At 41.7% G+C, this 19,496-nt stretch overlaps 1 protein-coding gene across 7 annotated transcripts in view; it reads right to left on the reverse strand.

The window, feature by feature from the left end:
* Window positions 1-2,451: 2,451 nt before the first annotated feature.
* The window catches only part of Mtm1 (myotubularin 1), a 139,221-nt gene continuing 122,176 nt past the window's right edge, over window positions 2,452-19,496 (reverse strand). For 4 of the 7 annotated variants that reach the window (XM_076562100.1, XM_076562102.1, XM_042268954.2 and 1 more), the window contains 2 exons: window positions 11,926-12,102; window positions 2,452-4,163 (listed from right to left, as the gene is read on the reverse strand). In XM_076562100.1, coding sequence (XP_076418215.1) covers window positions 3,996-4,163; window positions 11,926-12,102 — 345 coding nt within the window. In that variant the 3' untranslated portion in view covers window positions 2,452-3,995. Of the gene's footprint in view, window positions 4,164-5,317; window positions 5,501-11,925; window positions 12,103-19,496 lie in introns of those variants that run through there. The other 3 variants (XM_076562104.1, XM_076562103.1, XM_076562101.1) reach the window with 2 other exon arrangements.

The raw sequence follows: 19,496 nt of genomic DNA on the forward strand, positions 1-19,496 counted from the left end.
GAGGGACACACTAGAATCCAAACTGAACTATTTTCCACCCATAGTTTACTAGATCACTTGTTCCTTGAAATGACCTCTTCCCTTAACTGCTACCATGCAATTATTTGTTTCTGTACTTCTTCCTAAATCTGCCTCTTCAAATATTGGGGCTCATCACATTTCTCCAATTACTGGGCAATGTCATCCACCTCTGGTTTTTGTCCTCACGTTTGTTTTTCTTACTTCTTCTGTGAGCCCCATGCTTAAATTTAGCATTGCATCAAAACACTTTATCAAACACAGCATATCTCAAACTCATCCATCTCACGACTCTGACTTGATTCACTATTGACATGTCCTATGTCAGAAAAGGAAGCAGGAAGCAGAAACTTCAGTCTAGACTGAGCACCACTACTTTGGGAATCAAGAACAGCTCCAAGACCCAAAGCTGCATTTTTTTTCCTTTTTCTTTTCTTTTTCATCTTTCCAGCCACAGACTCTTGATTCTTTTTAAATCTGTACCTCTACTTACCTCTACACCAGGTTCCGTGCCCATGAGGTCAAACATAGTAGCCTCAAACTGGCCTTTTCATGCTAGGCCTTGTGCCCCCAAATTTACCTTTCACATAGGAACTGCATCTACCTTTTTGTCTTCTTCCAGGCTTGGGTATATTGCAATCTAGGCATTTCAATTTTCTTTGAATTCTACACATTGCATCACATTTCATGCATTAGAAGGTTCTACACTGTTCTTTTGTCTGTGACGAGTTGCTTTTGTTTTACCATCCATATACCCCTAAATAAGAACTACTTTTGAACTTACATGATTGAAATATTACAGTCTTGTGTCTGGTTTCTTTTAGTTAACATACTTATGGAATTCATCAATGTGATGTGTGGTCATAGTTACATGGTGATTTTATCCTGGTATGCAGTCTTCTGTTGTTAAGAGTATGCCACAACTTATCTGGCCCACTGTAGCTAGATACTTATTTCTAGCTTGTTCTTAGCTATAACCAAAAATGCTTCTCTGAACACAATGTATATATTTCTCATTAAACTGTAGAAATACCATGTCAAAGGGTGCCATTTCGACTTACCAAGTAATACCAACTGTTCTGCAAAGTATTATACCAGAGCTCCTACTGGCCAATGCTTCTGATTTGGCAGACTTTTAATGTTTGCAAACATTACCAGGCCTGAGGAGAAAAGCCTACAATCCAGCTATTTATGAGGCAGAGGCATGAAGATTGCAAGCCCCAAATTTACCTGGGCAACTTAGTAAGACCTTATTTCAAAATAAAGTATTAAATGTTGGGGCTGTGGCTCAGTGGCAAAGTACTTAACAGGCCCTAGGGTCAATTCCTGGAACAAAACAAGGGTAATGATACAAGGGTGTGACATAACATCTCACTGTGGCTTCAATGTATATTTCAGATGAAAGGTGTGGTTGAGTTTCTCTTTAAAAAAAAAAAAAAACAGAATCTTTAAGAAAATTCTTCTATACTATACATTTAAGGAACACAGTAGGTTTTTGACAGATTCATAGAGATGGTTATCATATTCAAGAAAATCTCAGTTATCCTGCTTTTGACAAGACTCCTAAGAGCAAATCTCAAATATATTAACAACTACAAGTCCTTATGTTATACATTAGATTTCTGATTTCTCTATCCTACAAGTTTGTTTGCTTTATTTATTTATTTATTTATTTATTTATTTATTTATTTATTTATTTATTTATTTATTTATACATACTATGGTTTGAATGTAAACTGATTTAAAACTCTATAAGTTTGTTTTTATAGACAGTTTTCTTTAATCACCCTTGGTGATTATGCACCATACATACATATATCATCAGCAAGTCACTGGCAGGAGATGTGGCTTAGTTGGTAGAGTCCCTAAATGCAGGGAGCTCTAAATTCAATCCCCAACACTGAATAAAAACTGGGCATAGTAGCATATTCTAGTGTTTCAGAAGTGGAGGCAGGAGTATCAAGAATTCAAAGGTCATCCTCAGCTACAGTAGGACAGCCTGGAGATTCCATTTTAATTTTTTTCAGAGTGGATTTCTGCTACCTTGTCAAAGTGAGATGTTTTCTATCCTCTATTCCAGGTGTATGTATGTATGAAGTGAACTGACATCAGTTTGCATTTTCCTAAAGGTCTCCAGATGTGTCCATCAGTAGTAAATTCATTTAGCCATTTATCAGACAGAAATGGAAATAAGCTGTTTGTGACAGTGTATGACTGTGATAGAGGCAGGAGGATCAGGAGTTCAAGGCCAGTTTTGGTGACACAGTAAGTTGGAGGCCAACCTGGGCTATATGAGACTTTAGATCAAACAACAACCAAAAGAGAAAACAAATGTTGCTACTATGATTAAAAAAAAAAAAACCATGTGAAGTAGATCCAGAAAAAGAAAATAAAAAAAATAAGATGGGCACCATGTACATCTTAAACACACAATTATATCCCTAGAAATTGTTAGGTTTTAGTTAATACATTTATTACAGCAGTTCTTTAATATTTTTTTGTCATAAAAATGTTTTCATGAAATTTCACAAAGTCCTTTGAACTATTAGTATTAGCATTCTTTTCTTTTTATAGAGTGACACTTTTTTAATTTATGAAATATTTACAGCATTTACAAAAAGCAAAAGAATATCTAATACACTTTTTTATACTTACAAAGTTCATACATTACACTATTATATTTGAGATGTCTTATTTGGTAGACTGGTAAGCTATAACATAAAATAATTTACAATGATAAATTTAATCTCTCTTAATTCATTGAAAACAAAACCATATTAGCTATAAATAATCTTTATAAATTACTGTAAAACATTAATTGCTTTAGCTCTAGCTTTAGCTTTTACAAATATATTTATGAAATGAATTAGTTCAGATATCAAATAGAACTGTGCATTTAAAATTTCACTTCATACTATAAAACAAAATGAAAAAACCTGAAAAAGTAAACTGCCCAGTATTTCAAGTAACAATGTGCAGAACCAGTTTTAATGCATGCACATGGATGAGGAACCCAACACCATTTAAACAGAGATACATAAACAGAATACTGTCAAGAATACACTAAAAAATGTATACCTGCGACATTATTTTAAAGAAAGATGCTCTAGCCATAGCTCATCCATCCAAGACAGTGAAACCTACACTTTGGCAGATAAGCTGTACTGACTAGAGGTGTGTGCAAAAATATTTTCCTAAGCAGCAGAAGGCAGCTGACATCCTCACATAGTGCTATATTTGGGTTTTGACTCAACCTGAGCATGACTCAGTGTTAGACAAGCTCATGGGGGAATTTAGAAAGCAGAGCTGGCAAAGTTAAGGAGAAAAATCAAACCACATCACTTTTTTAAAAATATAAAAATATGCTTCTCTTGGAAAAATGATGGGAGAACCTTTTATTTTCAAAATTTCAAAAAGACGAAATGCTCATCTTTTTTCTTACATTACCACTTATGGTGGTATAAAAATTAGCAATTATTTCAATGCCTTGCTCTTGGAATCTGCTGAGGAAGCAGAGTGCAATTTGGCTTTGGCACTAATACCCAACTTTCACATTTGGATTCATTTTAGATAATCCAGAGCAACTGTTGTAAGCAGCTGTAGTAAAATCCATTTTACAAACACATTTCCCCCTTAGATTTAAAATAATGTTTCAATTAAGCCCACAAAATACATACTGTATATGTAGCATTTATATAAAGGTAAATTAAATTTAAATTTTTATTCTAGCAAAAGTGCTTTGTAAAAAATTGTGAGGATTTTCCAGAACCCCCTCTTTACTCCTTTCTTCAAATTGCCACACAGACACTGTAGATTTCTTGTAATATGTATTACAGAAGGCACATACTCAAGAGTCTAAGATGTTGGTTTAACTTCTAAATGGAGGCAGATATTTTAAATCTACTTTGTACACATGCCCAAAATGAAAGTCAACTATTTCACTTATCTAGAGCTCAAGTGCAGTGCCAGTGATCCCCTCAGAAGTGAGTTTTCACATGAGGCATCATCTGTGAGGAACTGGAAGGCGAAGCAGGGGGGTCAGAAGGCTTGGTAGAGTTGGCAAGCTGCAATTCCTCAAGCCTCTTTATATAATCATCACGCAAGGCCAAGAGCTCCATGTAACGCTGCTCCACTGGGTTGGGCTGCTACAAAAAAAAAAAAAATAGACACAAGTTATATTTCATGCCAGCCATGCCATCTGCCCACTGCCTTCATATTAACCCCCCTTTACTAAGGACTGACATACACACATACTTTCCTTGCACACTGCACCATGGACATATAGAGGAAAGCAGCTAGGGTCCTAAAACACACAGCTAACTTTTCACCAATGGGAAACAGAGTGCACACACTTCTTCACACTTGTATGGCCACCTCTAAGCATTTATCAGCCTAGACACAGCTTCAGATTTCTGTACTGTCCATTCCTAGATCAACTGCCCTTTTTTATTCTGAAGGACAATTCTTCACAATTTGGTGTGAGGCTTTCCTTTCTATGTAGACTTGTGACACTTTTCCTAGAGGTGAGTATCCAGAAACAATTTACACTATTACTTTTTATTTTTTAAAATTTATGTAACTGATAGCAGCACTGTGTATTTGGTGAATGGCATTTGGCTCACTGCTGTGCTCTCTAAATTCTGTCACTGTTGAGTCCCACTTACAGAATAAACCAGTTAACACAGCCATGCCATGCTGAGGGCTCTTCAATGGTATATACAATGGTTTACTGAGTGTCTTCCTACATATATACTCATGTACATATCTGATGGATCTTCCTAGGCCTGAAGTCTCTGAAGAATAGAGTACAGTCTCTTTGACTTCAACACATGCTGCAGAATCATCCTTGATGTGTGGCCATGGCCCAGGGCTCCTGCCAGTGACACCTGGCATTTCCTGCTGCTCCACTTTCTCACCAGAAATTGGGAGCTTAAGGCTTTGTGCCAACTTGAGGGCTATCCTATTGTAAGTCATAGAAGTCTGTGCCCATACTGCTCTGCAAGATCATCTTCCCATGAGCTTACTCTGAATACACAGCTGAACGCAGCACCATACACAATCTCTGGCCTGGGGGTCAACTCCCACTTTGCCCCTTCCCAGCTGTGTAACAAGTTTCTGTATGCCTCTATCAACCTCTCTGTACAAATGAGCAAGACTCCAGCACAGCCCTTCTGGTATTGTTCTGAGGGTGCCATGAGTCTGTGTCACTGCAATTTCTTTTAGCAGTCAACAGGGGATTGATGTTGGCATAAAGGCACAATGGGACCTTTCCCAGCATATTCATTTCTGTAAACCTTTATTCTGGGATACAAATCACAGACTGCACATATCTTAAAATGTTCAGCTCAATGAATGTCTATGAAAGTAAATACTTAGGTAATGATCACCCAGGTCAAGATGTGTGAGAGAAGAGCTCTGCAGGAGATTCATGTTCAAAAGCCATCAGAAGTGGCTTTCCAGAAATCTTGAGCAGCATATGAAACTGTAAGAAATAAAAGCTAAAGCCTATAAAAGTGCCTTCCTTTAGCACATATAGTAGCTCCCAGAACTGCCCTGCATTAGTCCATGGTAAACTGTCTAGCCAAGCTATGAGTGTCAACAAAGCTGTGAGACAGTGAGCAACACTGGCAAAGGCTGAGAAGAATGGTCCCTGCTAGCATGAGACATGTGATACTACCAGGATTCTAGAGGAGCAACCCTGAGTCTTGAGGACTAAGACCATGTCTTAGCTTCTTGTGGCTGCCTTAATAAGTGAACACAAACTTTGGTGGCTTAAAACAAAAAGTTATCTACCTTGTTTCTGCAATGTGAAAGCCCTGTGGGTCAAGTGTCTGGAGGCACTAGGAGAGAATCCTTCCTTGCTCTAATCTTATTTCTGATGACTCCAGCTAACTTCTTAGCCCATGAAAATATCACCCTGGTATCTGGATCTGTCTTTATATGGCCTTTTCCTCTCCTCTGTACTTGTACTCCTCTTCTTTGCCTTTGTTTTAGGTAGGAGAATGGTTATCAGTAGATTTAGGGCCAATGTAAATTACAACTGCATATACCTATTATCCAAATAAGGTAACTGCAATGGTTGGTCTTCATGTCAGTTTGACTGGATTTGGAATCACCTAGGAAACACACAGTATGTCTTTAGGGCACTCTAGAGAGCTTTAATTGAGGAGGAAGGATTCACGCTGAGAGTGGCAGCAGGCTATGGGATGGGTTCCCACATTGAATAAAAAGGAGGAAGAGCTGAGCATCAGTATTTATCTCTCTTTCCTGACTGTGGGCCCACTGTGATAAGCTGCCTTAAAGCTCCTGCCACCATGCCTATACTGCCATGATGGATGGTATTCTCAAACTGTGAACCTGTGTCAGGTATTTTTGTCAAAGCAACAAAAATTACTAATACAGTCACATTCATAGTGTTTAAGTATATGTATATGATGTATGTGTGTGTGTGTATGTATGTATGTATGTATGTATGTATGTATGATTTGGGGGAGAGAATAGGTGCCATTCAACCTACTTCAGGCTTCCAAAGAGTGAATCAGTTGAATACAGCTGCATATGTGTCTACCTCCACATTTCTATGGGGACTGCTACTTTAAACAGCACTTGGATTGTTCAGGGTCTACAGCTTTACCAAACTGCCCTCTTCACTCTGTTTGTCCCCAGTACTGTTTTCAAAAAAGCATATGTGGTGTTATGGGAAGAATGCTTGGTACAGCAGTTAATACCCACTCTGTGCTGCTCAGTAATATCCTTTGCCTAGTTTTCTCTGTGTTCAGCTGTGGGCCAGGTGCCAGTCTAGTTGTTCAGTGATCAAGAAAGCCTGATTTCATGGTGTATATCTTCCAGCAGGGGGCGACAGATCAACAATAAACAACAATTCCATGATGTTATAGCCTGCTAGAGGATGATTGATACTAGAGAGTAGAACAAGATAGGAGATTAGTGGATCGGTGTGGTCTTACTGGGAGTATAATTTGGGTTTATGAAATGAGACACACTAAAGAAGGAAATGAGTTTAGGGGAAAGGCTTGAGAAGGATAAAGGAAGAACAGAGGCCAATGTGGCTAAAGAACTGTTTCACAAAGTTATTGAGACAGGAAAAAGAATAAAGGTACAGGGTCACATAAGGCCTCAGAAGCCACCATAAAGGCTTGATCCTCGAGTCTGGATGAGGTGAGTATCTCCCTAGCCAGAATGGAGAAGTGATGTATTCAGATGTCAATTTTACAAGGACTGCTTTGGCTGTCATGCTGAGGACAGATTCAGAGGAAGCAAGGGTGGCCCCAGGAGTCCATCTAGAAGTTTACTGCTATCACATAGCTCACCCTAAAGTGGTGGCAGAAGCATATTGAGAATTGCTGGGACTCGTGTGTGTGTGTGTGTGTGTGTGTGTGTGTGTGTGTGTGTGTGTGTGTGTGTGTCAGAGAGAGAGAGAGAGAGAGAGAGAGAGAGAGAGAGAGAGAGAGAGAGAGAGAGAGAGAGAGAGAGAGATTTATTTTATATGTGTGGGTGTTTTTTCTGCATGTATGTATATGTACAATGTGCATGTCCGATGCCCAAAGAGGGGTCAGAAGAGGGCTTCACATACCCTAGGGCTGGAATTACAGATAGTTGTAAGCTGCCATGTGGGTGCTCGGAATTGAACCCAGGTTCTCTGGAAGAGATCAACAAGTATTCTTAACCATTGAACCATCTCTCTAGCCCTCCTCTCTCTGACCTATATATTTTGATGACCAGATGGGTTCTCTTGGCACATTGACTGTGGAGTGAGAAAGAGAAAGGCTTCAAAGATGACTCTAAGTTTCCTGATAGGGTGAGCAGAATGGTGATGCCCTGAAACTGAAATGAAATGAAGCAGAGAGAGGAGCTGGAGGGGAACCTTAGGTGTTCTGTTTGGATGTGTGACATTTAATTTGAAATTCCGCCATTATTTATTTAATAAATAATGCCATCTTCTTATAATAAATAATGTCAAGTCTCCACAGCTATGCTGGTCTGTTCTTAAGTCATATTAATTTTTGTTTTTATACGTTATCATGTACTAATTATACAAAGAGTTTTATTATAACATTTTTATACATATTATAATTATTTTGATCCTACTGTTGATCCCTTTTCTCTTCCTAACTAGTCTTCACTTCCTACTTTAATGCCTTTTTCCCCTGGTAACCCAGTGAATTTAATTAGGCTTGCTTATAGGAACATGGGTACCTTGTCAGTGGCTGATACACAGGAAGAAATATCTCCCCCTGCCCCAGCAACCACTAACTGAGAACAACTCCACAGGGGTGGGGGCAAGGGGCAAGGTCTCATAGGTTATTTCTCCCTAGCTACTGTTAGCTGCTTATAAACCCTTAAGGAGGGGGCTAGAGAGTCCCTCCTCTCAGTTATGGTTAACAGCCTATTAATTCTCAGGGAGGGGTGGAACCTCATGAGTCCCTCCCCTTAGGTACTGTTAATGACCTATTAATTCTCAGGGAGGGGTGGAACCTCATGAGTCCCTCCCCTTAGGTACTGTTAATGACCTATTAATCCTCAGGGGGACGGAGCCTCAACAGTCCCTCCTCTTAGCTACTATTTACTGTCTATTAATTCTCAGGGAGGGGCAGAGCCTCATTAGTCCCTTCTCCTAGCTGTTCAGTACTTATAACTTCTTGGGGATGGGAGATAAAGATTCAAGAGCCACTGTCGTCTAGCTATTGTAGACTGCCTCTAAATCCATATTGGAGGTGGGCATGTGAGTACCCCCATGACAGGATTCAGACAAGCACAATCTTATATAGGTCTGGATCATATAATTCTTGACATATAGGAGGGCAAGTTCTTCCTTGATATTCTCCCAAACAATTTTGGTTATCTAAAAAATAATCTTCCATATGAACATTAAATTTTAGAGTCAGTTTGAACACTAGAATAAGCACATATACTTAGACAAGAAAAAGAAATCAGATGTAACAAAATCATTTTGCTGTGGTATATATGTATAATTAGAATGAGTTTTCTAAACTATTAGCAATAAGAGATTAAAAATTTACAAATGAAAATGATCAGTGATGAATATAAAATACACAGAAGTCATTAACCTATAGATACACAAAAAACACTTAAACAATATAACAGAGGAGTCCATTTCTGAGAGTATATAAACAAACAAGCAAACAAACAATAAAATTTAAAGTCCAATGACTTCAAATGCTCTACCTGAACTTCTCAATTAGAAATGAGCTGTGAGTAAAGTGTGTGCCCAACTCAGAATGACATACAAACCACAGGATAGCTCATCAAAGAAGCATTTTAACCCTCAAATGATTTTCACATTCATATCCCTTTTAACTGTTCTACATGTCAGATGGTTTATATGTCACTGGGCCTGTTCTTAACTTTCAATTACCAAGTTTGATGTCACAGCAAGAACTGACAAAGTCTGCTTTTAAGAACAAGCTAACCTTGTCTTCATCAAGTTAAGAGCTCATTATGGAAAGGGGCTGCATATTCTTTTCTTTCAACATGGGAAGCATATCATTGCATTGTGAATACTGTAGGTGGCCATTAACTGAATGCTTTCTAGGTCATGCAAATGAATAATCACTTAACTCTTAAGTGGTTAAGTACATTCTTTCAGTTTTACATTATATAATTTGTAGTCCTATGTGATTAGTTCTACATAAGCAGATCTCTAAAGACTTCTCACATACTTAATTCACACCTCTATTATCAGCTTCATCCCCATGCACTGCAATCATCAGCTTATGTGCCCCTGCCAGCCTGGAGAATCTTGTCAGCAGAGATCATCTCTCCCTAATCCCTGTATTCTTCCAGTGCAGGACATACAGGAACATTTAGTATTTTATAGAAGAAAATAAGAAGTGCCCAGGGATATCAATTTGTATAGGAATATTACAATCAGAAAAATCTACACAGGGAAGGTAATGTTTTTGAATAGATGCCAACAGATCATGATATAGAGCAATTAATGTCTGAAAGTAAAAGGTTCCCTGAAAGAACGAACATTCCTGTTTATCCAGGACCCATCGCTAAACCCTTGGAGAATATGGGGTGGGGGTACTTTATAGAATGTTCTGATGATGATGATGTCCCTTCAAACTAGCCTCATCAGCAAAATAAAACAAAATCAATCAAAAGGCCCCAAACCAAATGACTTGTCACATAATCATTGTTACTTTTTTATCATAAGAAATTATTCAAAATCCCTTGTAATACACAAATTTTGACAAGTACAAGTAGAAGGGTAATTGTAGAATCTGCAGACACTGTAAATAGTTCCTCGTAGCCAATGGTTAAAAGAAAGCTATGACAAATACAAAAAGTGCTTATTTTAGAAGACAAACACTGTTCAGTATGAGTGAGTGTGTGTGTGCGTGCGTGCGCACACACTCTTATTTATCTATTTATTCATTCATTCATTCACTTATTTATTTATTTATTTGTTTGTTTATTTAGAGACAGAGTCTCACTGTCTAGTTCTGGCTGGCCTGAGCTCACAATGTAGACTAAGCTGGAGTCAAAGTCACAGAAATCTGCCTGCCTCTGCCTTTAAAGTGCTGGAATGAAAGATGTGATCCATTATGCCCATCTTATATTTTTAATTGGAAAATAAATATGTGTTCTGTAATTGCAGTTAGAAAAGACCCTGTTTACTTGTTACCTGATATTCTAAATGCCAGAACTACTGTTCATTAAATTCCCTCAAAGTACTTCTCAAATTCCAAACTAAATGGGCAAATGTTCTCAAGCTCTGGCACCTGTCACTTTCCAAAAAGAATGCACATTTCAAATAGGGCCACATTACAAAAGCCTTTCACAGAGACTTGGAAGTGAGGGTACCAGGTTGAAATGAGCAATTCCCCAGTGAGTATGAGGCACAGGATGGTGCACAGCCAGGGCAGGTGTGGAGAAGCCAATGAAGCCAGTGAAGCCAGTAAAATCAAGAGTGAAGCTCCCTGCCTTGTCACCCCAGCCTACTACTGATGGGATTACAGCTGAGGTTCTTGCAAGGCGAAACTGTGAAGGGAGTCAATGCCCTACACCACAGAAAAATGAGCAAAACTACCAAGAGCCACTATAAACACCATAAGACTCAGAACAAAGCTGTCAGTGGAGGCACTTTTCTTTGAAGCCTTATAAATAGGCTGCTTTTTCTTCTGGTTTAAGATGAAGTTGTGAGAAGGGAAAGCCCACAGAAATGTCTTTATTTAAATGTGAAGTATTTCACTTCAAAAACTGCTTCCATTTTGACTAATAAGTAGGTAGCTAAATTTACTAACCATTGGTATATTGGTACCTTTATTTTAGATATAAAAATATCCAGTAAGAAGCATGCTGAGGCCAGCTTACTTCATATTTACATCTCAACTGGAGGGCAGAAAAATGTTTCCTCGCTTTTAAATGATCACTTATGTCTAGTCAGTGCAGAGAACTTTTGAGACAAGGTCTCAAGTAACCCAGGCTTGTCTCAAATTCACTATGTAGCAGAGGTTGGCTTTGAACTTCTGAATAGCCTACCTTTTACCTCCTAAGTGCTAGAATTACAAAAGTGCACACAATGTCAGGGAATTATGTACAGAGTTTTCTAATCATGTGTAAACATTTCAAGTGATTAAAGCAAACCCTTAGCTAGGAAAATTTAGAAACTTTCTAGAGTTTTAAAATGGCTTACATTATGGTTAAAAAATTACAGCATTCATTTGGGCAGAGAAATATAAGTTTAATATCAAAATTCATGGTTTAGTAATTCACAACAATTTTAAATTAGGGTTAGTTTAAAAGCAAGTATTTTATTTATTATGTTTGTTCTTAGAATGTGAACAAACCACCAGCAGAGCAAACAGCATGATATTATCTGGGGTGAGCCATTCAGTCCAGCAAGGCTGTCTTTTCACTTACTTGTTGCTTGATTCTGGGATTCCATCGAATGTAGTAATTCACCCACAGTTCCAAGTGGCGCATACTGGCAACTGGATATAAAACCCGATTTATTTCTTTTGTATAGAAGGGGTTTTTGAATTTGTCTTTATTGCTATTAATTAGTGACCACACAGAAACTGTTCTTTCTGTAAGTTTCTACAGAGAGAGAAAGAAGAAAGGTAAACACACTTACAAACCACCCTGCAGCCTGTGGTAATACAATTCGGGAACAGTACCAATGATAGGTATATATTATTCTCCATAATAGCTAAGAAAAAGAATCACTGAGTGCATACATCTACTTACTGATATTTGCATAGATAACTGCCTAGCTGAGAGCCACTGTTTCTTCTGGGAGACAGGTGATAGATTCACAACATGCCCCCACAGTTGGGCATGCCCAGCGGACCTAGACATTTCTGCCTAGCCAGTTCCGGGTCAAAATAGCCATTTCTGGGTCAAAACGTCTCACGTGAGCAGGACCCTGTGACTTTGCATGGTTGCATAAAGTGCACAGTGCAACCATGTGATCTACACACATGCGTGGAATAGCCACATGGGCCTGTGTGCGCAGGAACCCAGCCTTTATAAGCTGGCGCCATATTCCCAGCTTCCCTCCTTATGCATGTGTCTTTCTAACAGGCCTGAGCACACCTCTCCCTCTCTCTCTCTCTCTCTCTCTCTCTCTCTCTCTCTCTCTCTCTCTCTCTCTCACTTTTGGTTTTTTGAGACAGGGTTTCTCTGTGTAGCTTTGCGCCTTTTCCTGGAACTCACTTGGTAGTCCTGGCTGGCCTCGAACTCACAGAGATCCGCCTGCCTCTGCCTCCCGAGTGCTGGGATTAAAGGCGTGCGCCACCACCGCCCGGCCTCTCTCTCTCCTATCTTAATAAAACTCTTGTTAGTGGATTCTGTCGTGTTTCGTGACATTTCCTTGCAGGGTTAGAGCGCCACAAATAACCAACATCTGGTGTCATGAAGACATGGGCGCTTCCAGGCTCCCTGCACCTGGAAACTCATAAACTGGGGACTCTGCTCCATATGCAACAGACCACTGTCCATTCACCTGGCCGCATGAATTCTATTCAACACCACTGCTCCGATTGGTGAGTCCCCTACTTTTTGGCCAGTGTAAACGGTTTCCTGAATCTGTGAGAACAACCGTTGGGCATCCGTTGCCTCACTGAGTATTCCTGAAACTGGGGGAACTCCCGGCCACGGTCTTTATTGGCTACAGTCGGCCCCGATCACAGGCCTAAATTTCTAGCCATCTACCACGTCTGCAGCTTGAGATATTCCTCGCAGTTGGACCACCACCGTTGGGTGCATCCTGGGGGCTATTGTGAGGGTGGCATGTTTTTCTGGCTTTATGAAGCAGTAGACACTGTTCCGGATTCCCGGGGAATCCTTGCCTCATGCAGTGGGGCCCCTGCTTTTTGGCTGATGAGGTCTAGCAGCCTGTGCCAAGTATCTGTCCTTGGCCTTGGGGACGCCTGGGGCCTTGGCTCTGGATCATGTTTGTTTATTTATTTATTTTTTTTTATTTTTCTGCCTCTGCTGCAGACATGGGAAATAAGGCTTCCAACCCTATTAGTCCTTCCTCTTCCTTAGGCTGTTTTCTTGAAGCTTTAAAAACCTCTCAGCTTAATGCCTTAAAGATTCCTAAGCTTATCCATCTCTGTACTAAGAGACGGCCCAAATATGCTTTAGAAAATAACAAAAAATGGCCACTGAGCGGCTCCTTAGATCCTGATATTTTACGGGAATTATCTAATTTCTGCCAGTGAACAGGCAAATGGAAAGAGTTGCCCTATATCATAGCTTTCTTGTTTCTCAGTGCTAAACCATCTCTTCTGAATTCCTTCTCTTCTGCTCATATGCTCCTAGCTATGCCTAAACTAGAGTATTCTCTGACTCCGGAATCTCTGACTCTAGATCCTGCTAATGAACCTCCACCTATCCGACCTCCAGCTCCCACCCCTACTCCTAGGGCGACTGTTCCTTCAGCTCCTCTTCTGGATTCTTCTCCTTCTAAAGCCAATTTTTCCTTGGCAGCAGCTGCTCCTCCCTCGGCAGTGGTTGTTTCCAAAGGCCCTGCCCTGGCTCTAACCTTCACCCCTCCGACCACCCGTTCTTGAACTGCTAAAATGCCTGATTCCAGCCATCCAAACCCTTCCACTGTTCTTCCTTTGTGAGATGTGGCTGGTGTGGATGGACTAATTAAAGTTCATGTTCTATTCTCTCTCGCAGAACTCTCTCAGATAGAAACTAAGCTGGGTTCTTATACTTCTAATTCTGCTTCCTTTATTAAACAGTTTCAATATATAACTCAATCTTATAGTCTTACCTTTCATGATATATACATGATACTTTCTAATAATTTACTTCCTGAGGAGCACAGGCGGGTATGGGAACAGGCTAGGATCCATGCAGACGAAATTCCTCAGACTAATCTTTCACACCCTCCAGGAGCTGAGGTGGTTCCTGACCAAGAACCACACTGGGACTATAACACCCAGTGTGGCTGTCTAGCCAGAGATAGGTTTATTACCTGTCTCCTGACAGGCCTCCGGAAGGCTGCCCTAAAACCAGTAAACTATGAAAAACTAAAAATGGTAAATTCAAGATAAGGACGAAAATCCGTCTCATTTCTTGGAGCGCCTTACCAGGGCTCTACTTCAGTTCACTAGCTTAGACCCAGAGAGCCCTGAGGGCAGGCAGCTCCTAATGACCCACTTTGTCTCACAGAGCTTCCCCAACATTAGGGCTAAACTTAAACATTTGGAGAACGGCCCTCTGACCCCACAGGCAGATGTGCTGGCGATAGCATTTAAGGTGTACCATGGGAGAGATGAGAAGACCCAAAAAAGGAACTGCCAGATGCTGGCAAACACTATCTGACTGGCTCCCCGAAAGCCATCTGGTCCCTGTTTCAAGTGCGGGAAAGAAGGCCATTGGGCCCGGGCTTGCACCACCGCCCCACGAAGGGCACCAACAAGGCCTTGTCCAAAATGTTGCCAAAAGGGTCACTGGTCAGCTGACTGTCCTAAGGTCCCAAGCGACATAGGAACGCCAGATGAAGACCACCCTCTGGCTGACTTTCTAGGCTTGGCCTACAGCGAGGACTGATGCTTCCCAGTTTCCGCCCCGGCCACTCCATCTCACACAGGGAACCAAGGGTAGTAATAAAAGTAAATGTGTGCCCCATCTTGTTCCTTTTGGACACCGAGCTACCTACTCTGTCCTAAGAGAGTTTTGGGGGCCTACCTCTCCTTCTCATCTCCCTATTGTCGGGGTTGGGGGACAGCCTTACCTACCTCATCAGACACCACCACTTAATTGCATTTTCAGAGGCATCCCTCTCACACACACATTCTTAGTGGTGCCAAGCTGCCCTGTACCTTTAATAGGGAGGGATCTTCTAGCTAAGGTAGGAGCACCTATTTCATTTGCTCCCCACATTCACCTCACCCCAGACGTGCCAGCAGCTCCCCTCCTCCTTCTCCTAGCCACTCACTTTACAGACTCTAACAGTTCTTTTCCCTTGTCAGCCTCTCAGGTAGACCAAAAAGTCTGGGATACCCAGAACCCTTCTATCGCTAGATATCATCAGCCTATAATTATCCAGCTACAAGATCCTGCCAGATACATTACCCAAGCTCAGTACCCTCTCTCACTCCAGAGCCTAAGTGGACTTAAGCCTATCATTTCTGACCTTCTCAGGAAAAAGCTGCTCCGCCTAACCTCTTTACCTTTTAACACCCCCATACTTGCAGTTAAAAAGTCTAATGGAGCCGGGCAGTGGTGGCACACGTCTTTAATCCCAGCACTCAGGAGGCAGAGCCAGGAGGATCTCTGTGAGTTCGAGGCCAGCCTGGTCTACAGAGCCTAGTCCAAGGACAGGCTCCAAAGCTACACAGAGAAACCCTGTCTCGAAAAAACAAAAAAACAAAAAACAAACAAACAAACAAAAAAGTCTAATGGAACCTACCGCCTGGTTCAAGACCTCTGGTTCATTAACTCTGCAATGGTCCCTCTCCATCCGGTAGTGCCTAACCATTATACTCTCCTGTCCACTATCCCTTCAGGAATCTCTCACTTGTCAGTTCTAAATCTCAAAGACGCCTTCTTTTCTATTCCTCTCAGTCCTCAGTCTCAAAATATCTTTGCTTTCACCTGGATTGACCCTGAAACTCACCTGTCCACACAGCTGACCTGGACTGTTCTGCCACAGGGATTCAGGGACAGTCCATACCTATTTGGTCAGGCTCTGGCCTCTGACCTGCTTTCTCTGTCTCTCCCTGGCTCTAAACTAATACAGTATGTAGATGATATTTTACTCTGTAGCCCATCCTTACAGGTTAGCCAAACTAACACCTCTGCTCTCCTAAATTTCTTATCCAGTTGAGGTTACAGGGTATCTCCTTCTAAAGTTCAGTTGTCTACTCTGCAGGTCACCTATTTGGGTCTATCCATTACTCCAACCCATAAGGCTATTACTGTAGACAGAAAGTGTCTAATCCAGTCTCTTACAGTCCCTTCTACTATACAGGAGATTCGGTCTTTCCTAGGAATATCTGGCTTCCTACGGTCTTGGGTTCCATCTTTTTCTCTCCTTGCTCACCCCTTATACGAGGCAGCTCAGGGCTCACCACATGAGCCCCTCCTCCATCCTGACACTAAACCTTTCCAAAGGCTCCAACAGGCTCTTCTTCAGGCCCCAGTGCTTCATCTTCCATACTTAACCCGTCCCTTCTCCCTCTATGTAGCAGAGAAGGAGGGATTTGCCCTGGGAACGCTAGGGCATCAGCTGGGACCCTCCTTTGCACCTGTGGCCTATCTGTCAAAGAAGCTAGACCTTATCAGTCAGGGCTGGGCACCTTGCATCTGTGCCTTAGCAGCTGCAGAGCTCCTAATTCGGGAATCAAAGAAGCTAAGCTTTGGGTCACCCATTACTGTCTTCTCTCACCATAATCTGTCCCATCTCTTAGGTTATAAAGGCTTACAAACTTGACCTCCTTCCCAGGTTCTTTCTCTTCAGGTGGCATTACTAGAGGATGCCACACTTATTTTCCAGACTTGTCCACCTCTTAATATTTCAAGCCTCCTCCCTCAACCTAATGCTGACTATTCTTCTTCTCATTCCTGCACTGAAACCTTAGAGGAACTGTTACCTCACCCTTCACACATACAGGTGGGCACACTGCCTCAGTCTACTTATACCTGGTACACAGATGGCAATTCCTTTTTATATGAAGGGACCCGTAAAGCAGGCTATGACATAGTGTCAGCTACTGAGATAATAGAGGCACAGGCATTACCCACACACACCACTAACCAACAGGCTGAGCTGATAGCTCTCACCTGTGCCTTCCAATTGGTACAGCGACAATCTCTAAATGTTTACACAGACTCCAAATATGCTTTTCATATCCTCCTGTCCCATGCTGCTATTTGGAGGGAGCATGGACTCCTCACAGCAAAAGGGGGATCCATATCTAACTCAGGCCAAATAATGGCCATGCTGGAGGCTTCCCACCTCCCCAAGGCTACAGGAATTGTCCACTGCCGGTCTCATCAGAACGATAGCTCCATCGTCTCTAGGGGAAACAACTGGGCTGACCAGGCAGCCAGGACAGCGGCCCTCCAGGGCCAAGTCTCACCTCACCCACCACAGGGAATCCATACAGTACAGCTCATATCCTCACAGGGAACCCCTGACAGTAGGCAAATTCTCTCCTATCTACACCAGCTCTTTCATCCTAATAATCTTGCTCTGTCTCAATTCATAAAAGCTCACCTGCAGCCCACCTCCGAGGACCTACATTTCTTAAGAACTATTACTGCCTTTTGTGCGATCTGCCAAAAAACAGATCCCAATACCAAGTACAGGAGTCAACCTTTTCCCACCCACCAGGCTAGAGGTTCCCTTCCAGGAACTGACTGGCAGCTCGATTTTACCCACATGCCCACTGCCAGGAAAGTTAAATATCTCCTCGTGATGGTGGACTGATTTTCAAATTCGGTGGAGGCATATCTGGTTTCTAATAAGCGGGCTCAGAGAGTTGTAGACCTCCTTCGCCGAGAAATTATTCCTCGGTTTGGGGTTCCTGCTTCTCTTCAGTCTGACAATGGCCCGGAGTTCACCTCCCAGGTTTCCCAGACACTAGCTAAGGCTCTTAACATTCCTTGACATTTTCATAACCCATACCGTCCTCAATCCTCAGGAAAGGTGGAGCATATCAACCAGTCTTTAAAAACTATTCTTACTAAGATGTCACAGGAACTTCACCTCGACTGGGTAAGATTATTGCCTCTAGCTCTTCTCAGGCTCAGGGCTCTTCCTAAAAAGCCTCTTTCAATTTCTCCGTTTGAACTAATGTATGGAAGGACAGTTCTAACACCAGGTCTTTTATCCAACCCTCCAACTGTTCCAGATAGCCTGTTAACTCCCCTTTTATGTCACCTAAGGTCTATCCTATGGAGCTACACAGACTGTTCATTACCTCAGCCGTGTGACAATAATTGTCCAACTCCAATCCACATTGGGGATCAGGTTCTTCTCTTCCCTCCAGGCCAGTGCCCTTCACCCCTTTCCCTTAAGTGGCAGGGACCCTTCAAGGTAATTCTTGTGACTCCTACAGCTGCTAAACTCAAGGGCTTTCTTCACTGGGTCCACCTGTCTCATCTAAAACCTTTTATCTCACCTCCATCCCAGAAAAATCTCTCTTCATATACAGTGAAACAAACAGGGCCTCTCACTCACAAGCTCCAGAGGACATCAGGATCCACTGCCTTGTCACCAATTCCAGAAGAATAAGGTATCACCCCTTCCTTTCCCAACTAGGGCCACACAGAGCCAGAGGCAAAAAGGACCATCAAAAATATCCAGGCGGTAAGGAATAATGTAATACAACAGTCTATCTTTGTTCAATACTCAGCAACTGATCACCTGCATTTCCTAAATGCTAACCTAATAAGGGAAACAGGTGCCTTAAATAAACTACCTCTAATAAGGCTTGTCTCAGGTAAAAATTAAGCAGAGTACTAAGGCCAGCTCTACCTCAGATAAATGTCACATGTCTCCATCTGGGCAGGCCAGATCTACGTCAGATAAATGTCAACTCCAAAAATAAAATAATAATGATTCTTTTTTCTTTAATCTTTTTCTATGTCACCAGTATCTTGTCAGACAAAAGGTTCCCAGCCACACCACGAAGGATGGACAGCTGCAGAACAAGGAGACAGCAGAACATCATTTCTGGACCCCTCATTTTTCACCATAAACTATGGAAAAACCATCATCCCAGGACTTCACAAGCTACCCTCCCCATTTCCCTCAAGAGCCAACCGATGCCCACTATTCAACCAGAAGCAGTCTTTGAGAGAAACGATGCCCCCTACCCACTCAACTGCCATTTTTTTCTTTAAAAAAAACCCACAAGAGTCAGGGATGATAGATTCACAACATGCCCCCATGGTTGGGCATGCCCGGGGGACCAAGACACTTCCGCCTAACCAGTTTCGGGTCAAAATAGCCATTTGGGGTTCAA

The sequence above is a fragment of the Peromyscus maniculatus genome, chromosome X (genome assembly GCF_049852395.1).
Source record: "Peromyscus maniculatus bairdii isolate BWxNUB_F1_BW_parent chromosome X, HU_Pman_BW_mat_3.1, whole genome shotgun sequence".
NCBI lineage: Eukaryota > Metazoa > Chordata > Mammalia > Rodentia > Cricetidae > Peromyscus > Peromyscus maniculatus.